The 18,827-nt window shown below is 39.0% G+C and overlaps 1 protein-coding gene across 5 annotated transcripts in view; it reads left to right on the top strand.

Annotated features, from left to right (window-relative positions):
- Positions 1–2,953: 2,953 nt before the first annotated feature.
- Positions 2,954–18,827, top strand: part of LOC145988841 (intermembrane lipid transfer protein VPS13A-like) — a 231,550-nt gene continuing 215,676 nt past the window's right edge. For 4 of the 5 annotated variants that reach the window (XM_083124072.1, XM_083124071.1, XM_083124068.1 and 1 more), the window contains exons 1-2: positions 2,954–3,235; positions 17,497–17,731. In XM_083124072.1, the coding sequence (XP_082980198.1) occupies positions 17,591–17,731 (141 nt within the window). In that variant the 5' untranslated portion in view covers positions 2,954–3,235; positions 17,497–17,590. Of the gene's footprint in view, positions 3,236–13,998; positions 14,140–17,496; positions 17,732–18,827 lie in introns of those variants that run through there. The other variant, XM_083124069.1, reaches the window with a different exon arrangement.

The following is an 18,827-nucleotide window of genomic DNA, read 5'->3' as shown; positions in this document are numbered from 1 at the left end:
ACCTTCTTAAATACGATGAAACCTGTAAAACATCCACAGATATTTATTCGGGGGTGGTCCCTCTGACAAAACATCAATATTCTCAAAATTCTTCGAACGGACTGTGTAAAACATTGCAATACTCCAAAAACTGAACCTGCTCTGCAACACAAGGAAAATACCTCATTTAGCAATTAATGTGCCTTTGTTAAGTTGGTAAGTTCAGTATGGCACTACATTTTAAATAATGTTGATGGAATAAATCAATAACATTTGTTAAATGACAACGACTCCTTACCACAAGAATATAATTATTCTTTACGGATATCCCCTATAACGGTTGGGGGTTCGACGTGCTGACACCACGTAACCCCATTACTTGTTAAAGATCTCCACGCCTCTAGGTAGTATTGTGGGAGGGAGACTGGCAGTCGGGAGATAGGCCAAAGCCCTTCCAGGGCTGTCGAACCACGGGTTATTATTTATTTATAGATGCTTAAATATATGTGCAACCTCACATGTCTTTCCAGTGACTTATTTCAAGGGTTGTACTTGACTCAACAAAATAAGCTTACTGTGTGAGGCAGATTCATCCAAACGAAAAATACCCAAAATAATAACAATAATAATAATAATTTACTTCAAAATTACAAAAATGTATTTACTTGTTCTTGTTTAAATTTTCGATTCTTCGAAAAGTTTGTTAAGGAGTTGAGTTGAGTTGATGTTTTTAAGTCCACTTTATGCACAGTAAGGCTAATCGGGACTTGACCTACAGTTTAAAGTAAGATCCGGACCATTGTGTACCTGCACCCATGTATCGAACTCCGGACCCCTCGATTACAAGGCAACAACGCTATCACTGCGCAATCGGGGAGGCATGATTTGTTAAGGAGGATTCTCAAAATAAATCTTCACGATATCGAGAAAAATATGCGACTCGAGAAATCGTACAGTTTGTGAAGATAATTACTTTTAACACGTTGCGTGTTTTAGACTGTTTCAATAGTAGAATAGTTATTTGGTGCGAATAATACTACTTACCCGGAGATATGAGGCATGCTGCCACCATTATACTTATTTAGTGTGTATTGCGCTCTGATTCGGGACCAGTTGTAACTGTTTGCATATATGTGGTTTACTGCTGCACAAGCGGTCGTTCTTCAATCTACTCAAGCTCAAAACATTGTTTGGACGCAACGGCAACACTCAACGCCCAACCCTGCCTGTTGTTGACCTGCGACTGCTAGGGGTGGAAAGACCGCTCCCTGAAAATTCCGAGAAACAATGAAGTTCTAGGTTCCTATACTGACATCCACTATAGCTAGAACTAGGAAAACGAGAACGAAATGTGGTTTTGAGTTGGTGCCACTCAAATTAAGAACAGTGTTTCTAACTGAAAGCAAAAAAAATACTGAAAAACTATTTTGCAATATTTGTCATGAAAGTAAAATTTTCAGCAAATGTAGAACAGTTTGCCGGGGCCACGTGAACGTTTCGGGGGGCCAGTGCTCCCCCAGGCCCCCCTAACGACGTCCCTGCCAATAAAGGCAATTGAAAGTGAAAATGGAAGTCAAAAATTATGCTAGTTTCACATTACATTACACAAAATATGTAATGTATATCTCTTTAATATTTAGGGCATCGTCTTTCAGAATGAGCAAGAGTTTATCCAGAATTTTCATGACGATTTCACGGGGGTAAAATGATAAAATTTGCACAAAAATATAAATAGATTATTCCCTGTGAAAAAGTATAGGAGAGTACATAAATCATAGAGATCTCGGATTTTTAAAATTAATCTGAACAATTTGCCTTATAGGCCCTGCGCCCACCTATGACCGGCCCGGAAGCTAGATTTGCCTCCATTTGAAAAAATGCTTTCCTTGCTCCTCCCTGAAAAATTCTGCAAACGTCCAGGTTATTGTTCATTCGAAACTAGAAAAATGAAAGGAAAATAATCGCTCTTACGAAAAGATAGTTTGAAGTTACTGCTTTGTACTGCGTTAATTTTTGTTATGACATGAAATTGTATAAAAATGACAGGATAACAGTGCACATTCATACAATTAGCCTATTTCTAATAAAGAGCACTAAAAGTTTATAATAAGTATCTGCTCTGTCAAGAAAAAATTCTTGTAAGGCTTATGGATTAACAAAAACGTCCTTAGTTCCATTTTACGAAAACTAGTCCATTAGGTGATAGGTGATCTCCAATGGGAATTTTTCTGGCATTGTCCCTGCATAAAGCGGCTCTGGGGCTCAACTTGCGGCAACCCTGGTGGCCCCACTTCATTATCGAAAATGTGTGGGGTCCTTTCTCCATACCCTCTATGCGCCTTCTTGGTAAGATGTAATGCATAAGGGACAGCTTTACCTTTTCGTGCTGTTTAAATTCATCCCAATCGAATCCATATCTAGATGTAAGCAAGACTGAAATAATATGTTATCTTTTTTAATTTTACAATCGCAACTCTTGTTGAAGGAAGGGTGTTCGGACTCCAGACCCCCTCCTCTTTACGTACGTCCTTTGTGCTAGGGACAGTTTTCACCCTCAAATTCCGCCTACAATCCTAGGGTTTAACAAGCTAGGAGTACATGTTGCTTGCACATCAGCTGGAGTGTGGAAATATTAGAGATCCTGTTTGCTGTAAGCATAAGGGTACCCAGTGTTTCACCAGCTGACGTGAAGACTGCCTGCCTGCCTTGCAGTAACAAGTGTTTGTGCGGGCGGCATGGATTTTCTCATGATATCAATCAATGAATGACTGGCGCTGCAGCTGATTGCCATTAAAACATCGTATTCGTTTCCACGGACAAGATTGAACCACATCCGCTACCCCCTCGTTGCAATAGGCGAATGCCGGTCCCGTAACTAAGGAGAGCACGTTACGTCATGGCGATAAGATATCGGAAATCAATAGTCGCTGAAGTTTCATGAAGGTTTAACACTTCTTTCTACATCTGTTAGGAATTGCTGATGGTTATTCTTGAAGATCGATAATTCCCTGTTCTACTGTGAGTGAAACACTTGGATATAAAACCTTCATAAACATTTTTTAACAATAATGATTTTCACGTCGCCTCCTATGACAGTTGTGTTTCGAGCTTGTATTACCAGATGGCAGCACTGGTAGTGTGACATTGGAGTTCTAGCAGAAGACACCTTTATCCTGGAATGATGTCACAAATGCTTTCCATATTGTACTCTTGTTGCAGGTGAACCGGAGGCATTTGGTACAATACAACATACACTGTAAGTACATTTTAATATAAACTATTTACAGTTTTCATGTATGTAATTTAAGTTTTGTTGACATTTTCTTTTTTTGGAATAACAATTCGTTATCCTGATTAACCAAAAATGTAGATTAGGCCTGCCTGTATAGTGTACAGCCATATGCAGTGCAGTCCTTAAATGTTTAAACATATAATAAGACATACCACGCAGTCAAAGTTATCTCAACATTACTTCGAATACGGTTCGAAAATTGTTATGTTAGTACTTGCTGAAGTCGATTCTGTGCTAGCAATCATATTATCGTGGTGAACATTTTCATAAATGCTTGGAATCTAGTGTTGAAAACGCAGGTATCTTGTCACCTTTAAACCGCTATTGCGTATTTGTAACAAAAGCAAATGTGTGGTCGTTAACCCAATAGCGATCCTTTTGTTTTCCTCTATACAAAATGAATTATGACATGATAAGATAACAACTTATGAAGGTTAAAATCCAATTTAGCAATTTGATAACTTATCACAAGGAAATACTAAGTCCTTAAATTAGTTTCTTAACTTCTGTTTTATTTTTAAAAATAATACATTTGACTTTACTATTCGTTTCGAGCAGAGGTTTAGCCACAGCCTCTTAAATGATAGAAAAAGAAACTTTATTAACCCTCGAAATGTAATCATAAATACACCACTGTCAGATAGCCTACATTCATAGAATAATCAATATATGCTTTTTGCTCATGCAGACACAGTGATAGAACAATTTCTGAAAATCTAATGAAAGCAGGTTATTAGTGTTAGCATGTTCCATGTATTCCGATATGCACGTCTTAAGTTGTATAGTTCTTTAGATATTAGTATATCTCCGTGATATGGACAGATGAGGGAAAACATTGGGGCTGCAATATGCTAGGTTTTGGTTCGTTTTGTCCTCCACATTTCATCTTTCCAGTCTAGTAGTTCTCGAGAAATCGATTGCAAACCCATGTAAATAGACATGGCTGTCATTTTCTATTATTGCTAATTGGTACCCACAAAATGGCAATTTTCCAGCCAGTGGGGTGTCAAAGGAGGATTCGTGAAGGCCATAGCCGCCTTTCACCCTGCAATAAAAAAACTGAAATGCAGGAAACAATGGCAATATACAGGGCTGACTAGAAAGAAAAAAAAGACATACATTCCTTAGGAAAATCCTGGCCATGCTACTGACCAGCTATTATTTTAAAGTATCGAAACAGTTAAATTTATATGTGCACAACGTAGTGCAGGAGAGTTTATGATTAGGGGGATACAATGTTCAGGGTCGTGCACATGGACGTCCGCAGGATTTTTCCAGGAGGGGCAAGGAAGGTATTTTCTCCAGGGGGGGCAAACAAGGCACATTTTCTCCAACAAAAGTGTTGTTCCCTAAAAAAACTATTGCTTAAATTTGAATTTATGATGTTCATGCAATAATTAACACATATTATTGTGGCTAAAATGAAATTATATGTGTAAAATACACAATTTTTGGTTGACTATCATTTTCCAGGGGGGGCCACGGCCTCCCTTGCCCCCCTTTCCGGACGCCCATGGTCGTGTAGTTCATAAACGACCCCCTTCTTCTCTCTCTCTGATTGATTGATTTGCTTTATTTTACTTCGCGTTTTTGTGTCACTTTTGGCTAATTTGCGAAGACGGGGTCATGGGGATGAGTGATGATATGATGAATGGACTCGCACAAATATCCATGGCCAGGCAGGTATTCGAACCCGGGATCCCTGAAGTCGTAGCGCGATGTGCTAACCTCCCCCCCCCCTCTGTGCACACACACACACAAACATTTGCAGAGATTAGGGGGGCCGGTTGCCTCCACTTTTTGCCACGTTTGTCACCGCACTATGCTAAACCTTATCTACAAAAGGAAAGTAAACTGTCCTGCCCCCCCCCCCGTTTTGGAACCCAATCACCGCAACTGAAAACATGGTATGGTAAAGGTAAAGTTCCCCGTGCATATAGCACCGTGCCATGAAGGCACGTTTAGGGGATGTGAGGGTAGGGCTCCAAACATTCTCGATCTCAGCCATTTGAAGGTAATGTGGTAAGCCCCGGATCCGCTTTATGTGTTATTCCGAGCTTAGATCACCCACCACGAGAATCGATCCCGGGTCTCCCGCATGGCAGTCAGACGCCTTACCGACTTTTTTATTTTATTTAAGGAAGACCCCTAAGCGGCAGCTTCCCCACATCAAACTCGCATATCAATTTATCTCAAATCTATTTTTCATTCAGGTCAGACGAACACAAACATATCCGAGCAGGGATTTGAACGCGGGACCCCTGGCATCGTAGCGCGCTACATTGACCACTTCGCCGACAAATTAGACCACCGCGGCTCTTTATAAGCACGGACCATTCCATTTTAGAACAACGCACATAGTCAGTGGCGTGCCCAGGATTTTCGAAAAGGGGTTACGTGTACTTTTTCAGTAGTCAACTCTCATTTTGCCAACTTTTCGTGCCTTTGACGTTCGTTTTTTAGGAATTCTGACCCAAAGAGGGGTATGAGACTCCACCAACCCCTTTGGGCACACCACTACACATAGTTTCCTGTTTTTTAAAATATTTTTTATAACCTCATAAACTTGAGGGAAATATAAATAATTATGATAACATTATGCTTGAACGCAATGGGAAAGTTGTGAGGGATCTATAAAATATTGCAATCCTATGTTTATATATATAGTCTATATATAAAAATAAACATTTTCGAATCTGGCCCGTCCCTCAAAAAAATCCTGGGTATGGGCCTGTCGCATGGGATCATACACACCGCTCCACCCTAACATGTATTAATAACATACCACTTAATCAAAGTTCTGGCAAAACAATATTATTTGCACATGACACAAGCCTAATAACGACTGCCACAAATAGAAAAAAAAGATGAATTTTTGTAAGTAAGAGGACGTTCAGCATCTAAAAAACCGTAAAGTTTATTTTCTGTTTGTCAGTTTCCCACACGAGTACCGGCAATGCAAAAGTATCAGGGATGCTCTCTCATGCGTTTCATCATTATATCTATCCTTATCGTTGCATATATCCGAGAGGGAGAAATACGACGTTAGGGAAACAAAAAGTACACAAATTAATATTGTGCCTCGTCCCGGTAGTCTAGCGATAAACCTGTTGCTTGTAATGAGGTGATCCCGAGTTCGATCCATGGTGGAGGAGCATTTCATTAAGTGACTCTGATTCAACTATAAGCTGTAGGTCCCGTTCCAATTAGCCTCTGTGTATGTAGTGGACATTAATACAAACTCAACCAACTAAACACTACAATACGATGCAAAAATCAGTACGCTTGAGCAGTTTTAAGCTTACATGATAATTAATTATCATTTGTGGGGTTATAAAATAATATTGTCATAGTAGCCAATTACTATTCTGTGCAGGAGAATCTTTGAATCAGATCTGAAACTATTGATCCAATTCTAATCAGCCTTTATGCGTAATATATTCTGAAATAAAATTATAATCTTCAACAGGTATTTTCACTAACCACATAGCATACCCAGCGTGCGAGAGTTGCAACAGTATTCACTGCTTTTATGTCAATGTACTTGTCTCAGTGGGGACGAATTTGTAGTGAAAATACGTATATTTCTTCTTTGAGTGTGGCACCTCCTTCGGAAACGAAAGATATTTCATCATGGCAGAGAAACTTATTTCATTAACATGCTTTCTATTCAAGAATGGTACTGTTTGGTTGATTCCTACTTTATTGAGTCTGGTCGATTGATTGATTTAGTTTATTATACTTCGCTTTTGTGCCACTTTTGGCAAATTGCGAAGATGGGGATGAAATTAACGAAGGGACACTCACAAAGAACACCCTTACCCAGGCAGGGATTCGAACCCGGTACCCCTTCGCCACGGAGGTCGGCGGCATTATTGAAGTGTGGGAAAATGGCTGCATATGTGAGAGAGCTTGTGGCTTGTTTCTAACTTATCCTTGTCGTTTTTTCAACAGGAACTGAATTAGAGTGGAGATGATTGTTTATTGTTATCTTTGCACCAACTAACAATGGACGTGCAAGTGGAAAATAAACAAAAAAAATATATAATTATTTTCTAGAACATTTTCTAGCAAGCGGAAAATCAAACAGTGTTGAGTTTACGTTTTAAATCCACTTTATGCACAGATAGACTACGCGAGACTGGGCCTACAGCTTAAAGTGGGAACTGAACCACTATGAGCCTCTACCGGGAATAACCCAGGACCCCTTGACTACAAGGCGACGGCGTTATCAATATGCCACCGGGGATGCCTATGCCATTTTCGTATTCTAATTGGTAACGAGATGTTGAGTGCTCTATCTGTTCTGTCCATTGAGAAGGAGCTTGCAAATTCCTTGGATTTAAACAAGGTTTTAGATAATTTTGTAACTGCCTATAAAAACAGACGTATCTTATTGTAGTTTCTTGCTGTGGCTCATTTTTATATTTCAGCAAAAAATAAGTATTCACTATTTTTGCTTATAAATAATTACGTGTAGTATTTTTACCATTGTTCGGAAAGTTACTTTCTAAAAGGTAACTAGTAACAGTTACAGTTACTTACTTAAAAAAGTAACAGAGTTACACAGTTAATGTTACTAATTTTAAAAAATAACTCAGTTACCTGTAATTGAAACTTCCAATTTGAGGAGGTCTAGAAATGCACAGAAATAGCATGATTTTTACACACACACACACACACACGTGTGTGTGGCTTTGTGTCCTCTAGAACAGCCATGACCCTACTTAAATTTCATGCATGCAGGACTATCTATACATATGCAGTTGTCCCTCTTTTCCTTTTCTCATGAAAGAAGCCGCGACTTATCCGAACTTCACCCAAGGGCGGATTAAAGAGGGAAGGGGCGTCGTGGGCGACTTCCACTGGGGACCTATTTTCTTTTTTCATATAGGCCTATTGATAAATAATTTACACAGTTGGAATGAAACGTAACGCACATAGTGTCAATTAAGAAACATACAAGAGCGGAATAAAGGGGGACGCAGAGGGCGCCCCACTACCCGAGGGCCTTACTTTATTTCTTCATTAATATGCTTATGTAGGGTTGAAATGCAATAAAGCAAATATTGTGGTATTTTACGAAGAACTACCGTTATGGGGAGCAGGAAGCATAACGGGGAGTGCAGCAAGTGACTAAAATAGGGGCGACGAAAGATGAGAGGGTGATGAATATAAGGGGGCGACGAGAGACAGGGGGCGAACAAAAATAAGAATGACGAAAGACAGGACGCGACGAATGATAAAGGGGCGACGAGAGACAGGAGGCGAAATAGAGATAAGAATAGATGGATGGGGGCGACGAAAGATAGGAGAGGACGAGAGACAGGGGGCGAAGAAAGGTAAGAATGACGAAGGAAGGGGAAGGGGGGGACGAGAGATAAGCACGAAATAAACTTAAGCTGAAGGACTAGTAAAATGTTACTAGGGTGGATCAAAGGAATCGTGAGGTAACCTCCCCCTTTTAACAAAGGATCTAGAAAATTTTCCGCCACCTCTGTCACGATATATCGCGATATTGAAAAAAATATCGTCAAGGCGATATCAACTAGACGATATATCGTCACGATATTTTGACGATATATATCGTGTCAGCAATATATCGTCACGATATTTTGGCGATATCGTGTCGATAATATATCGTCACGATATTTTGGCGATATGTATCCTGTCAGCGATATATCGTCTCGCTATTTTGGCAATATATATCGTGTCGGTGATATATCGTCACGATATTTTGGCGATATGTATCGTGTCGGCGAAACATCGTCACCATATTTTAGCGATATGTATCGTGTCGGCGATATATAGTCACGATAGTTTGGCGATAAATATCGTGTCTGCGATATATCTTCACGATATTTTGGCGATAGGTATCGTGTCGGTGATATATCGTCATGATATTTTAGCGATATCTATCGTGTCGGTGTTATATCGTCACGATATTTTGAAGATATATATCGTGGAGACGATATATCGCCGATATCACGATACGGAAAAAAATATCGTACCGTATCGTCTGTAACGATATCTTCTTGACGATATATCGTGATATCAAATTTCCGATATCGTCCATCCCTACTCCTCACTAATTTTTTTCATGCCCAGTCACTGTGGAATGACCGAAGCGAGGGAGAGAGAGCAGCTGCCAGCTGACGTACCCCAGCACCACTAGGGCGATGATGAAAAAAATTAGGCCAACTACAACTATCAATCTTAGTAACTTGCTGCAAGGGCGAAATAAAGGCTTGAGGGGGCGATCATTCTTCTCCTATGCCCCTCACAAAGGCATTTTTTTTTTTTTAGTTATTAATAAGTTTGCGAAGTTGGAATCAAGTACTTCAACCATTGTGGCATTCTATGACATTCCCAAGAGCTAACAATTAGCAACCATGGGAGGTGACAGAGCATTGCTTTTCTTGCCTGCTGGGACAAGACGTAGGTTAAGCTGATCCACTGTTCCCAACAGTCATATCTATTGTAATCAATTTATCAATTTATTGTGATTTTTTAGAAATCTATTACAGTCTTTATTTTATTGAAGTTAAACAACTAAGAATGATTTGTGTGTTCAGCAAACGTTGTAGTATTTTATACAGTGCTATAACATCCGGAGGTGCAATGCAAGTGGTGCTTCAAGCTTTGAGGCCGTGGGCCCCAATGCAGCTTTTTTTTTAAAAAAAATTAGAATAAATAATCCTTTCTCATTTTTTGTTATTCAATTAAATGAAGATTAAATAGGAGAAAATAATAATATATCACTTATTTATCATGTATTAAGTAACACAGCCTTGTACTAAACGTACGTGCAGCAGGCCGCCGCAAGAGAGAATAGAGACTTTGCGGACCTATAACAAAATCGTTTCTTTGTCCTGCGGTGCTCCTTGATTTATATAAAAAAAACAACTTCCAAAGTGTACCCGCGATGTTAGTTATAATCTAGTACACCCAGTGGCGTACGCAAGGGGGGGGTTACCGGGTTTAAACCCCCCCTTGAGCTTTTGAAATATTATGGAAAATGCTGTAGAAAAAATTAAACATGGCTAATTTATCACAGTCAAAGATCTGCGACAGTAATAATAATAATAATAATAATAATAATAATAATAATAATAATTTGAATTATTATTCCCATGCAGCATGAAGAAAAACACAACATTCCAAACACAATCTAAGCGGCCGCAAAGTTCAATTTTGCAAATTTTTTTTGCAAAAAGTCGCGCAGTGACTCTCGCGAGAATTGTGAAAATTCCTTGCTTCGTCGCAGTGTGCCGACCTTATTGCAAACGTTCTTCCCGGTACTGATTTCACATCCCCTTGTGAACTCTCAAGTGATGCTGAGTCTACATCCACATCATTAAATAATGTTGAAGGGCTTTGTGAATCACCTAGAAGTGATAAATGTGTTGGAATGTCTATAAACTTACTTTTCAACGAAAACATAGACTCAGTGGAATTTGGCAACATGTATTCTCGCGCTTCATCATCATCATCATCCTGGGCGAGTTCCATAGGTAAAGGTAATGTAAATTCCCCCGTGCATATAGCACCTTGCCATGAAGGCACACGTAGTGGTGTGGTGGGCCCCAAAGATTCTCGATCTCGAACTATTTTGCAGGTGATGTGATCAGCACAATGCTCCGGCAGCCTTCATCCCCCAGGGTTGCTCTCAGGTACCCATTGCTATGAGGCTGGGTGCGGAGACAAGGCTGGATAAATTCCAACCAATTCCGGAAATCGAACCCGGATATCCCAAGAAGTTGTCAGACTAGACCAGCGCGGCTCCTTGAATGAGTTTCATATTTTCATTATTTCAATAAATTTAATATATTTGCTTGTTTTTATGGATTTTCTTCACACTTAAAATGTCTCACTTATCATATACAACCGTTGACTAGACAATTATTTTGTAACAAAGAAACAAAAGAAATGTAATTTTGTTCTATTTCTTTCATAAATAGCAGCCGCATTAGTAGTAATTATTAGTAGTAATTAAACTAATTAATTAATTATAATAATTATTAATTTATTTATTTTTAATAATAATTAAAGTATAATAAAACAATGGTAATGTGAATTTGCAGAAAGTTTTCTAAATAACACCCCCCTTGATGAAATCCTGCGTACGCTACTGAGTACACCCAATACATTCATCAGACACTACACGATGGAAGATATCACAAACAGTGGCATGCCCAGGATTTTTGAAAGGGAGTGTACGCTCTTTTTAGAACTACTGTGAGAAGGGGGGGGGGTTATGATTCCCATCAGCCCCTCTCCCCCGGCATGCCTCTGATCACAAAACTGGAAACAATTCAAGACGACACTACTTTCATCCTGAAACACGACTATTACACTAATTTTCCGGGTTTATTCACTGCTTATTTGATTTTCCTCACTTTATCCGTAACTGTAGCCTCTGTAGAACGCGCGCTGTCCCAACTTGAGCCAGTAAAATATTATCTGCGGAATAGTGCTCCTCAACAAATATAAACAAACATGTCCATTTTGAACGATGAGCACAGGTAAACCGAACGGCTAAACGTTGAACACGCTGTGAAATACTTTACTCATGCCAAAGCACGCAAGATAATGTTGTAGTTTTTCAAATAATTATTTTACGCTGAATATAATATCGTTACTTATTTCTTGTACCGGTATATTGATTTTTCGATAATTATGTATTAAATACACATTCATGACTTGTTTTGTTGTAAAATGCAAACTTCTTTCAATAAACATCAGCTACACGATGTGGATTTTCTGACTTAAAAACGTTATCAGCGTGCAAATTCATAATTGTAACGACCTCATAGCGCAAGAAATACTATGGCTGAAAGGAGGGGGGGACATGACACATGGCTGGGCTTCCAACGTTTTAGTTACGAGTGTTACGACAGTGATTTTATGACATGGTAGGACCGTAGTTTCTGAGGGAGGTTTGCTGGGCGCCGAAAGTTCGGGCGGCGCCGTAATGAGAATCCTCCCACCTCCAGAGAACGTTTTAATCCGCCACTGATCTTCACCAGATTGACCTATTTCCGCTACTCTTGCATTTCATTGATTGATTGATTGATTTGGTGTTTTAAGTCCACTTTATGCAGAGTAAGGCTAATCGGGACTGGACCTACAGTTTACAGTGGGATCCACTATGTGCCTCCATCGGGTATCGAACACGGGGCCCCTTGATTATAAGGCGACGACGCTACCAATACGCAATCGTGGAGGACTCTTGCAATTCATTATAGCGTGGTGACGACTAAGCAAGTTGATTGACAGGTTAGTTCTGAAATTTAAATAAATAAAACAAAGATCCTGCTTGCTTGGGAGGGAAGCGTGTATACTTTCTGTCGCCTATGCGTCTGTTTCTTGATTGTGAAGGGTTGCCTTGAAGGAATGTCAGTTTGTGGAAAAGTTTCAGATAACCGTGTCACTGCCTATGCACACGTGATTGAGAAAACATTCAGTTCTAAGTATGGTGGTATATATACGGGGACGAGGAGAATTCTTGCATCCCCTTTCGGTTATTAATTTTTGGCACTTTGGGGGTGGTACTCTATATAATTTATTATACTGCAAGTTTAAGTACCCCCCCCTCAAGAACAAATCCCTTAGTTTTGGACTTCAAGTTGTTGGGGTTGGAGACGTGCAGCCCGGAGGGTTTTTACATTATCGTTATGCGGCCCTATGAACTGTCATACTTACCTCTGAAGTCTCATTAATCGATTCTGTTGTACAGATCAACCGGGAAATTGAAGCCGCGTATTTATATCCTCATTATATTCTAGAACGTTCCGCAGATAAAACGATTCGTTAATATTGCCAGTAGGTCGACTCCTCCTCTTATTCAAGAACGTCCCCTCTCGCGCTTTCGAGGGATTAAAAATTAAAACGAATCGTCCTACTTGTGGCGCTACCTTTGTTGTGCAGCTTCCAAATGCTGACAAGTCTTTACATAGTGCTCAAGTTCGCTGTGACAACACCGAAAGCGCAAGAAAGGTTTACGTGCAATATTATGGATAATAGGGTTATAGAACATTCTCCGTCTTGCATTGATAATTATTTCTCTCCTTAAATTATCATCACATTATTCAAGAAGACAAGAACCTAATTTTATGTAGTGTAAACTGAAAAATTTCCTGGGGGGCTACAGCCCCTGATCCCCACCTTCGATACGTGCTATTAACAATAACAGGGTTATAGAACATTCTCTGTCTTGTCTTGATAATTATTTCTCTCAAATTATCATCCCGTTATTCAAGAAGCCAAAAGCCATGTAGCTAGCGTAAACAAAAAACTCCCGAAAGGGGCTCGAGTCCCCTGATTCTTATCTTGGATACATGCAATTAACAATAACAAGGTTATATAACTATGATATAACATTCTCCGTCTTGCCTCGATAATTATTTCTGTCCTTAAATTACTGTCACATTATATATATATATATATATATATATATATATATATATATATATATATATATATATATATATTACTTAATTTACGTAGCTTTTTCTCCCCTTTAGATTAATTAGTGATAATGAAGATGAACGATGGCGAATGATTCGAACTTCTAGGACCTCTGATATCACAGGGAATTTCAAGCTGGAATGGGACATTTTTAAGCATCCGTAGGGAATTTCATTCATCCACAGCCAGGAGTTAAGTTATATCTGTGGTCAAGTCGTCACGTCAACTCAAGTCAAACAGAAACAATGGCGCGAGGAGTTGAATGTGTATGTTTGTGTTCGGTGTTTTTTATTGGCGATTCGAAAGTTCATAATTTGTATAGTGCTGGGTTTACTAAAGTTAAAGAGGGCAATGGAACGAGATATTTTCCGGAGAAATTGCAAATTGTTAAAATGCAGGTAGGTCAGCGCCACCTCTTGAACATAGTTCCGGGGCCTCTCCCATGGCGCAGTGGTAGCGTCAATGCCTTGTAATCAAGGGGTCTCGGGTTCGATACCCGGTGGAGGCACAAGTGGTTCGGATTCCACTTTAAACTGTAGGTCCAGTCCCGATTAGCCTTACTGTGCATAAAGTGGACTTAAAACACCAACTCAAAGCAACTCTTGAACATAGTTCCCTGTGTAAAGACAAAAAACGGGAATGCACAACTTACTGGGCACTGGGTTGGGGCTGATGGCCCACTGTACCCCCTCCAGAATTATGTTTAATTTTCTTTTTATCGAAAGATTTCGATGTTTTACGTAATATAAATTTGATTCCAGTGCGCGGAAAACACAAATAATGGAGCTATCTGATCCCAATGTATGGCCGTCGAGTACTTTCGCCACTTTTTATTAGTAACAACGGTAAAAATTTACTATTCCACAGATACGTGTAGCTCCTTTGTTTCGTCATTTTTAAGAAATCGTACTTACTTATCTGCTTTGTGGAATATTCTTTAAGGTGTATTCACGTTTTCTTTGATGAAAGTAATTTCATTTTTTGGTACTTGTTTACTATCCTTCGGACACATTTATTTATTTTTACAGAAGAAACTACTTACCGTAATAAGTTCCTGTAGCATTGTCGAACATCGGGAAGGTGTTTTGTGTGATGTGGGAATGTTTCATAGCTGAAATTCATGTTGTTCGTTGAAAATTAATTCTCCGACGGAGAATAGCATTTGGCACGTACACCTTCGTACACCATCACGCGTTGTGACTGTATCATGATGCGTCGTGATTGTGTTTTGTTCATGTTCATTGGGTATCCAGTGTTTCGAACTGTCTGTGTTTGCAACGAGAGTTAGAAGGATGACGTGTCCTGGATGCATGGTGAAGTTTGTACCAGGTGTGGAGGATCCAGTGAATTTGAATTGCGAACAATTGGCGCTATCCCCACGAGCCATTGGCACGTGGTTAGGTTAGGAAACATAGTTAAAATTTGGTGTCGTGTTAGTATCAGGATCTACAAATTGGAAATAATTGTGAACCATTGGCACGTGGTTAGGTTAGGAAACATAGTTAAAATTTGGTGTCGTGTTAGTATCAGGATCTAGAAATTGGAAATAATTGCGAACCATTGGCGCTAGCCCCACGAACCATTGGCGCATGGTTAGGTTAGTTCGGTTAGGTTAGGAAACATAGTTAAAATTTGGTGTTGTGTTAGTATCAGGATCTAGAAATTGGAAATAATTGCGAGAAGGCCTACCAGAAAGACGTACTGGTAATGTGAAAAATTGCAATTAATTTCATCAAAACAACGTTGATACACCTTCAGGAATGTTCCGTGAAGCAAATACATAAGTACGAATGTCAAAAATTGACGAAACGAAAAAATTAGAGGTGTCCGAAGGATAGTAAATTTCTACCATGCTAGGTTTAGTACCATTTTGCTGGGGTTGGCATCACTGATTGAGGAGACCCTCGATGCTTTAAAACCGCAACCTTCTCCTGCCCCTTTTCCACTCCTCACCCATCTGTTTGTAGTGATACCAGCGAGGTTCCTCAGGCGAGGCAGCAAAGCAAAGCTGCAGCTGGAGCAAGTGACAGCAGTCTACTCTTGACATTAGCTAACCTAGTCAATTGTACGTACATTGAGCTCATAATTTTATAACGCGCATTATTAATAAACTCCTAAAAAGTAGAGAACTGGAAGCAAGTATAAATGAACTGTAGGAAGTTCCTCACTTCCTACATGGAGGAATCATCCCTGGTAAATAGTAACTATCAACTCCAAACCTAACAATCCCAACCTAACGACGTAAAATTATAGCTGCTGTTGTGGAATGTCATGTTGGGTGCTATATTCACTTCAGCAAATCCTTCGGGTTGTTCTGCTTAGCAGAAAGGTAACATGCCAAGGGGAAAACTTACTTTACTTCGTAATAACACATTTCCGCGAGCTAAAAGTAACTGAAAATGTTCACAAACGACATAATCTTCATAAGCCATGCAAAATATTTCACTTTCTTGAGGGGGTGCAGAGGGTGGAGTTGGGAGGGCTGTTGAAAGAAAGATTTCGATGTTTTACGTAGGAGACTCGGAATGTGTGGATAAATCAAGGGTTGGAGATTACCCACTTGTTAAAACCAGCATACACCACTGCCTAAACATGTAAAGTTATACGAATTGGAGCTTACCTAATAACATAAAGTACCAAATTCTAACTTCTCATAGCACAGGGATATGAAGAATGTATGATCATGCATTCTGCCACTTCTATGTTAATAACCAAAGTGATTGGGGCGGGCCTCCCCGATGGCGTAGTGGTAGCGTCGTTGCCTTGTAATCTAGGGGTCCCAGGTTCGATTTCCGGTGAAGGCACATAGTGGTTCGGATCCCACTATAATCTGTTGGTCCAGTCCCTATTAGCCTTACTGTGCACAAAGTGGACTTAAAACACCAAATCAAACCAATAACCAAAGTGATTGTACTTTATTGTAACCAAAATGACATGTTCTATACCATTTGTAGCATAAAGCCACTGTAACTTGGTTAAATTAAATATCATGCTTTTACATAATATTACCTAATAAAGTGAAATTACTATCACCATTAAATCTAACGTTTCTAACCAAATAAAACTGACGACATCCAAAAGAAACCTTTTAAGAGATATGAACATATTCTATTTGTAATTTCGTGGAGGACTCACTTTTTTTAAACAAGATATCGTGAAAACCAAAAGGAATGAATAAATAAAATTTGTAGATATTCTAACTGCATTAAACCTAATACAAATGTAAAATTATCAGCAACGACATCATGATGTGATAAATAGTACCACATAAAACCATCCATTACTTTGCTATAGGCTAGCACATCTCTTCAAGTTCAAAACAACAGAAAATGCACACGTTAAACACAATCTTCGTAAGCAATGCAGAATTTTCCACTTTTTTTATCAGGTGTACAGAGGGTCATCAGCACCGAATTCTGTATGGAATAAGTGGAAAGATGTCTCACTGGAAGAACTGAAAGCATATTTGGTGTTGTGCTAAATATGGCTCTGTCACCAAAGCCTTTCACCAAAGTCTATTTTTCTAAACTGAATTGTGTACATGCCTTTTTTTTATCTTTTTTATCTGTATACCAATAAAAACTTCATTCAGATACAAAGATGTTACAGGTTAGTCCCCCATCGACTGACTAAATTTTATATTGCATGTAAGAAGTATGTTGAATTGTCTTCTGAAATATTGTTTCCTTATTATGCATATGTAACAAATAACAACAAAATCATTTAGTTAAGATCATTTTTTTTTATTGCCCAAGCTACATCCGCTACACATGCTGTTCTGGAAAAGCATTTGGTGGAGTTGAAGAGCTACCACCTGTACTCAAGTAACCATCATCTTCATCAGACACCATGTTTGAGGGAATTGTTGCCAACATCCTGAATCAATGCCTGGGGAGATATGTTCAGGATCTTGACATAGAAAATCTCAATGTTGGAATCTTCAGTGGTGATGTTCAGCTTGTAGACTTGAAATTAAAACCTGAAGCATTGGTAAGTTTAATAACATAATTACAATAAATATTATTACTAGGTAATTTTTTCCAGGATAAAAATATGCATTAACTTGTTAAACATTATTTTGCTCATTTCAGTGTTTGTAATTTTAATGAAATTAAGACTTTTGAAAGTTAAGTTGATATAAATAGATAGATAAATAGATAGTGCACAATTTAAAAAAAATGGATATAGAGGTTATGTATTTGAAGCAGTATATTATAAAATGATAGATGCTATTTATTGAAATAATTGAATCAGTAAATGTACTAGTAACCATAATAATGATATGTAAGACTGAGGCAATACCGATTTTAACTGATATTGATGATTCTGATATTCTTACCAATTCCAATCGATACTGAGAAGTTAAACTTTTTTGCAAACATTTATATATAATAATAATAATAATTCCTTTATTTAGTGGGTGAGGTTCAGCCATAGGCTGCTCTACCACCTAACTCTTGTTACAAGCTACATGAGAAAATGTAAGTAATATGCAACCAAGGCCCTTAAATCAATTTGACGTATACAAACAAGACTATTGTCTTGACATTCCCTGATATTTGCTACGAGACTCGGAAGCAAGCGGCCCAGCGTCAGCGATTGTCTTTCCCGGTGAACGGGGTCCGCGACAGTCGCATGATACAGTCTGTTTTTTTTTCGCTCTCCCTGCCTTCGCTCTCTTTCCCTTTCTGTTGACTTTGCACACTGACGCCAGTATAATCCTCGGAAGTTGTGTTGTGTCGTGTTCGTGTGTTGAAGATTGTGGCTTAATATGGCACCACAAAAGTTTACATTACAACAAAGGATTTATCTTGTCGAGTGTTACTTCGGAAAGAGGAATTGTGGAGAAGTGCGACGACGTTTTGCAACGAAATTTCCTTTTGTTCTCGTTCCACATAGGATGGTCAGTTCTGAATAAAAGTGGAAAGAAAAACCCATGTGTACTTAATGAGGAAAAACTTGATGAGATATGACAAAGGTTAGAACAGTCTCCTCAAAAATCTATCCGCCGCCTCCCACAAGAAACGGGTGTTTCAAAAACTCTCTAGGTCCCCCGATTTGTCAGCCTGCGATTTTTATTTATGGG

Source organism: Lepisma saccharinum, chromosome 6 (assembly GCF_977018435.1).
Source record: "Lepisma saccharinum chromosome 6, izLepSacc3.1, whole genome shotgun sequence".
Classification (NCBI taxonomy): Eukaryota; Metazoa; Arthropoda; class Insecta; order Zygentoma; family Lepismatidae; genus Lepisma; species Lepisma saccharinum.
The sequence above is the reverse complement of the archived record's forward strand: the minus strand, read 5'-3'. Positions and strand labels throughout refer to the sequence as shown.